Source organism: Vigna unguiculata, chromosome 10 (assembly GCF_004118075.2).
Source record: "Vigna unguiculata cultivar IT97K-499-35 chromosome 10, ASM411807v1, whole genome shotgun sequence".
In the NCBI taxonomy this organism is placed as follows: Eukaryota; Viridiplantae; Streptophyta; class Magnoliopsida; order Fabales; family Fabaceae; genus Vigna; species Vigna unguiculata.
In genome coordinates this window covers 34,997,267-35,002,514 of record NC_040288.1, presented here as the reverse complement: position 1 = coordinate 35,002,514, position 5,248 = coordinate 34,997,267, and the positions used below count along the sequence as shown (strand labels likewise).

At 33.8% G+C, this 5,248-nt stretch overlaps 1 protein-coding gene across 2 annotated transcripts; it reads left to right on the top strand.

The window, feature by feature from the left end:
- Positions 1-881: 881 nt before the first annotated feature.
- LOC114166407 lies at positions 882-4,052 on the top strand. 2 transcript variants are annotated; one of them, XM_028051139.1, is made up of 5 exons: positions 882-987; positions 1,488-1,611; positions 1,686-2,461; positions 2,726-3,514; positions 3,619-4,052. In XM_028051139.1, exons 3-5 carry the CDS (start codon positions 1,688-1,690, stop codon positions 3,913-3,915), a joined length of 1,860 nt encoding a protein of 619 aa, XP_027906940.1. In that variant the 5' UTR covers positions 882-987; positions 1,488-1,611; positions 1,686-1,687; the 3' UTR covers positions 3,916-4,052. The 2 variants fall into 2 exon arrangements, with proteins under 2 accessions (XP_027906940.1, XP_027906941.1); XM_028051140.1 differs by lacking the exons at positions 882-987; positions 1,488-1,611 and having other exon boundaries at positions 1,631-2,461.
- Positions 4,053-5,248: the final 1,196 nt, after the last annotated feature.

Here is a 5,248-nt window from a genome sequence, read left to right as displayed (position 1 = left end):
ATTAACACTAAAATTTACATGTATCAAATGCATCGCTCAGCGAAAAGATTATTTTCCCCTCAATTCAGTATAACACTGGTGAAGCTTTCTCAAGAAAAGTGCGTCTTTAAATCAATTGAAAAAAGCTGACGGCGATCACTTCTGTTAATACTCTCCTCTTTCTCATACGCTCTCAGTATTCTCTTGCAGTGTTGCTCGGCGATACGATTTGAAACAGGGACAAGTTTGGAAAACTTAATTAAGGTCATCCAATTCCAATAATAGAGGTGTGTTTTGTAGAAGTTTTCTTTTACTGTTATCTACCTTATTGACGATGAAAAAAAAAATACTCTTTCAATTTTTAAAGATTTCAAAAGAACTTAAGATATACTCATTATTTATAATATTACAAAATTTTACTGTTGATTTTTTTGTTTGTTGTATCTATGGTTTACCTATTATTATTATTATTTATTACCTGATATTTTTCAGAAACCTATTATTATTTACACATGAAACATGAATTTGGGTTTTACTTCATTCTATTTCTGCAATTTTCCTAACAACAATATATATATATACATATATATGTATATATATATATATATATATATGTATATATATATATATATATATATATGTATATATATGTATATACATATATATGTATATACATATATATATATGTATATATATATATATATACATATATACATATATATACATATATGTATATATGTATATACATATATATATATATATGTATATACATATATATACATATATATGTATATATATATATATATATATATATATATATATATATATATATATATATATATATATATATATATATATATAAAATTTTTTGTATACTTTATCTGATATCATATTCCTGGAAGTGTCCTGTGCCAGAAATTATTAAGAACCAAGATAGAACGCTATGAGCTTTCTTGGAAATTCATGGATGGACTTCAAACTTCAACAGTAACTGCAGGTCTCAGAAAAGTAAGATAATCACACCATTGATGAACTTGTCTTATTCCCAAAAAACACAGGGAGTTGATATATCTGATTCGTATCAGATAAATATTTTGCTTGTTTTTGGCTCCCAACTTAGCCTTATGCTGTTTGGTTTTGCTACTGCATCAATACAGTAGCTTTTTGAACAATTCAAATCCAACAAGCTCGCGAGTATATAATGTAATATTTTGTTTTGGATGCTTTTCATTATTAATCATCTACACAGCCTGTTTTGAATGGAGTTTGAGGAAATAAACAATTCTGGTTAGTTTCCCTCTTGTAATGAATTCACGTTCATGGTTTAAGCATCCATTAGTTCTGTAAGAGTTTGTCGATCATAAAAATTAAGCAAAAATATTTCAGAAACTTTTGCAAATTTTTTAATCTGAAGCCTGATCTGAACTTGCTTTCACAAATTTTAAAACTTTAAACTGATGTCACTCTGTTCTTTGAAAGAACCAAAATATATGCTTTTCTCTTTTCAGCTTAATTCCAAGGCATAGAAAAGGTTATCATCATGTCACTTCTTTCCTCAAAAGTAAAATGCAGGAGAAATTCATAGAAATATCGTTTAGGGAAGTGCCACGATCGTGCGACAATTGATTTGAGGTATCAGAAACTTTACGAAAACTGTACATTTTGTTTTTCTTAATTGGTTAACATTGTTTAGTTTTACGTTTCAGTTATGGGTTCCAACGAAGAGGTAAGAATCCCTATGAAATATTGGGTGGACGATAAAAAAGAACGTGTAATTGTAGCGGAAGCAAGTGGGGAATTGGTAGATGTTCTCTTCAGTTTCCTTACCCTTCCATTGGGAACTATCATTCGGCTTTGGGACACCTCTGAACAACAAGAGCGTGAGAACAACTCTGAACCACAAGAAGGGCTCGAGAACACCTCTGAACAGCATCAAGGACGTGAGAACACCTCTGAACAACAAGTAGAATCTGGTTGCTTCAAGAAGTTGTGCCAAAGTTTTAAGGATACTTTGGAGCTTCGGTCTGAACAACAAGTAGGGCTTGGTTGCATCAAGGAGCTGTACCAGAGTGTTAATAATTTGGAGTCTGATGTTTTCAGGAACAACAACTGCCAAAAAATGTTGCATTCTCCGCGCAACCCCTTAGAGAGGTCTTGCCAGAGACTAAAAGTGACAGTGGATGATACAGAACCCACAAAGTATTTCATGTGTCATAACTGTTCAAGAAAAGAAATTAAATTGTTGGTGAGTTCTTTTATTGATGTAAAGTGCGACTGCGGGTCATTCATGAAAAAAGAAATAGAAATGATGGAAGAGACTGCTGGTGAGGATGGTGTTTTTGTTAAAGGAAAGGCCATGTTCTTCATCTATGATGACTTGAGAGTGCGCCGCAGCTCTCCTAGTGAATTCATTAAGCCAACCCTAAAACCTGGAAGCAAAGAACTCAAAAGCTATAGAGAAGTGCTTTTTGATAAAGAAAAGGTAATATTTAGATAGTCCAACATTGGATAGTAGGAGTTTCAAGTTTATGCCAATAACAAAAAATAATTTAGAGGAACAAAATCATTACTTTTGTGTTAAAAAATTTTGGATACTCAATTTCTTAGTTATATTGTAAAATTGTAGATGCAGGACTTTACCTTTGTGGTTGTACTTTGATAGAGTTAACTGCTATGAATTTTCTTTGTGTAATTATAATTTACAGCCTTAAAACTTGGTTTGTTTTTTTCTGATTATTTCTTTCAGATACTTAACATACTGAAGCAAGCATTAACCTCCAAAACCCCTCTTAGTGATGTGTTATTAAAAAAGAAATCCAAGCGATCGGTCTCTTTCTCACGAGTTATTGGCTCAAGTGTTTCCAAAGATTATTTGCAAATCAAGATAATGGTGAGTAAATCAGAAAACAAGGTTCGATTTGTTGAAGCAGATGGAGATTTTGTAGATTTTCTGGCCAGCTTCCTCACAACACCTCTTGGATCTATTCTGAACCTTAAGAATAACAAATTTTCCTGCAGCCCCATACCACTTCTTGCATCTATTCTGAAGCTTAAGAATGGCAGGTTGTCCTTAGGAAGCATTCGTAACTTGTACAAAAGTGTGAAGAATCTGGATCCATCGTGGTTCATAGAGCCATCAAAGAAATCCTTGCTGAATCCAAAGGTCGCTCATCATTTTGGTTGTGAGAGAAATCCACTATTAAATGCAAGTCAAGACTACACTTCCAAATATTGGTATGGCCTTGGAGAAATGAAAAATGAGAAGGGTCGTATCATCTGTGAAAAGAAAATGATTTCAAAGAAACGCGATACGCTGCAACAGCCAAAGGAAATCGAACTTTTGGACCCAAGATCTTCAGATAGAGATAGAAAAGATGGCGTGGGATTTATGAAGAGGCCCTGTCTATTTGTTGTGTGGGATAATCTGAAATTGGCACCATTGACAACTACCAGTCTTCCAATTTCATTTAGTGATTCTGATAATGTTGTGTCTACTGATTTGGAGGAACATCTGCTAAGAATCAGGAAGTCAGAGGTAAAGTTCACAATCCATGTTCTTTCGATATTGGTTTAAGAAAATCTGATTCATGCCAATTGTTTAATTTTACGTTTGTGTAATTATGTGTCGATTTTGGTCAGGCAATAAACCTGCTGAGGGCTTCTTTGACATCCGACAAAGGTGCTTTTACTCGGAGCCTTTCCTTCTTATTGTGGACTTGGAGATTCCAAAGACTCATTCCACTTTGGGGTTTCTTCAGAAGGAAGAGAATCAAAAGGGAAGAGAAACGAAAAAGACGAAAACGTGCGAAAGATATCAAGTTAAATGAGAAGAAAGAGAGAAAGAAACAAGAAAAAAGTGCGGTAGAAACTAAAAGGGAGAAGGAAGAGATTAACAATAATTCAGTGCAGAAGACAAAAGAAGAAGTCAAAGCCTAAACATTTGGGTGACAAGTGATAAAGGGGAGTGTAGAACAATGCTGCATTATATTTTGGTGAATGAAAGTAGATTTGATAACCATTTAATATTTATCTGTTTTTTCTTGTTTTATGAAAGTCCTTATAATGTTCAATAATTCCAAGAGTATAAATATTAGCGTCTGATATTAGTATAACTAGAAATATGAGGTAATAACATACTCTTTGCCGAGTGCCAAGGGCAGGTAAACTATGTTGGGAGAGATAGGGATAATGGGTAATCACCTCATAGTTGAACATGCAGGCTGCCTCTGTAACAAAGCTGGTACATGATCAATAATCACAAGTGCTACTAGTGCCTCTATCTGTCAGCTTGCATTCTTATTGCATGGCTTGGTATAAATCGGCTATTTTAGAGGTGAATTAAGACTATTATGTCACGTCACTTTGGTCAAAAGCTGTTAAACATGCTAAAAATGTGCAGAATAAGCAAAACACTCCTATAGACGCAAAAGTCAGTTTTCTTGGTAGAAAGCATTGCAGTGGAACTTTAAAGGATGCAGAAGCTTAGTATATATCATTCATTGATGTCGTAGGTGTCTATGGTAAGGATGGATAAAAAATCTAATTTTTATGATCCAATCCATTTTTTCTATGATCCAATCCATTTAATATTCATTCTATTAAAAATCAAATCCATTTAAAATCTATTTTATTGGATATGGATATCAATCTAATCTATATTTTATATATTTTATGGATTAGATATCCATTCTCGAAATCTATATTTTCAAAATGGATAATCCAAAATATCCAATCCAAATTTTCACTTTATATTTTTTGTTAGGTTAGGCTAAAGGTTGAGATGGACTAGCCCAAATTTAGTCGTATTTGATTGAGTTGGCGTGACTCTGTACAAAATTTGGCCGAATTCTGTCAAGTCGGTCTCAATCAAAATTTGACCTAGCTGGTCCTGGACAAAATTTGAAAGTATTCGGTTGAGTTCAAATTATTGTTGTTGCATAAGGTTAGCTTTCCTATTTCCGGTAAAATAATGTCATTTCTCTTCCTTCTTTCAATCAATAAGAAACTATCATTTGAAGAAGGATAAAAAGCAAAGAAGAACCTTAGCTATACTATAACCAGTAAATCAAAGCACCATTATTTTATAAAAGAATCAAGTATTTCAGTGTAATAATGTGAGACGTGGGACGTGAGACGTGTTACGTGGTACGTGGTACGTGGAAGGTGAGACGTGGGCGTGAGACGTGAGACGTGAGACGTGGGACGTGAGACGTGAGACGTGAGACGTGGGACGTGAGACGTGAGACGTGGGACGTGAGACGTGAGACGT

Coding starts and splice junctions, on each gene's coding strand:
- LOC114166407 (XM_028051139.1), top strand. CDS start 1,688: ATGGGTTCCAACGAAGAGGTAAGAATCCCTATGAAATATTGGGTGGAC. Junction 2,462..2,725: donor TGCTTTTTGATAAAGAAAAG/GTAATATTTAGA, acceptor TATTTCTTTCAG/ATACTTAACATACTGAAGCA. Junction 3,515..3,618: donor TAAGAATCAGGAAGTCAGAG/GTAAAGTTCACA, acceptor GATTTTGGTCAG/GCAATAAACCTGCTGAGGGC.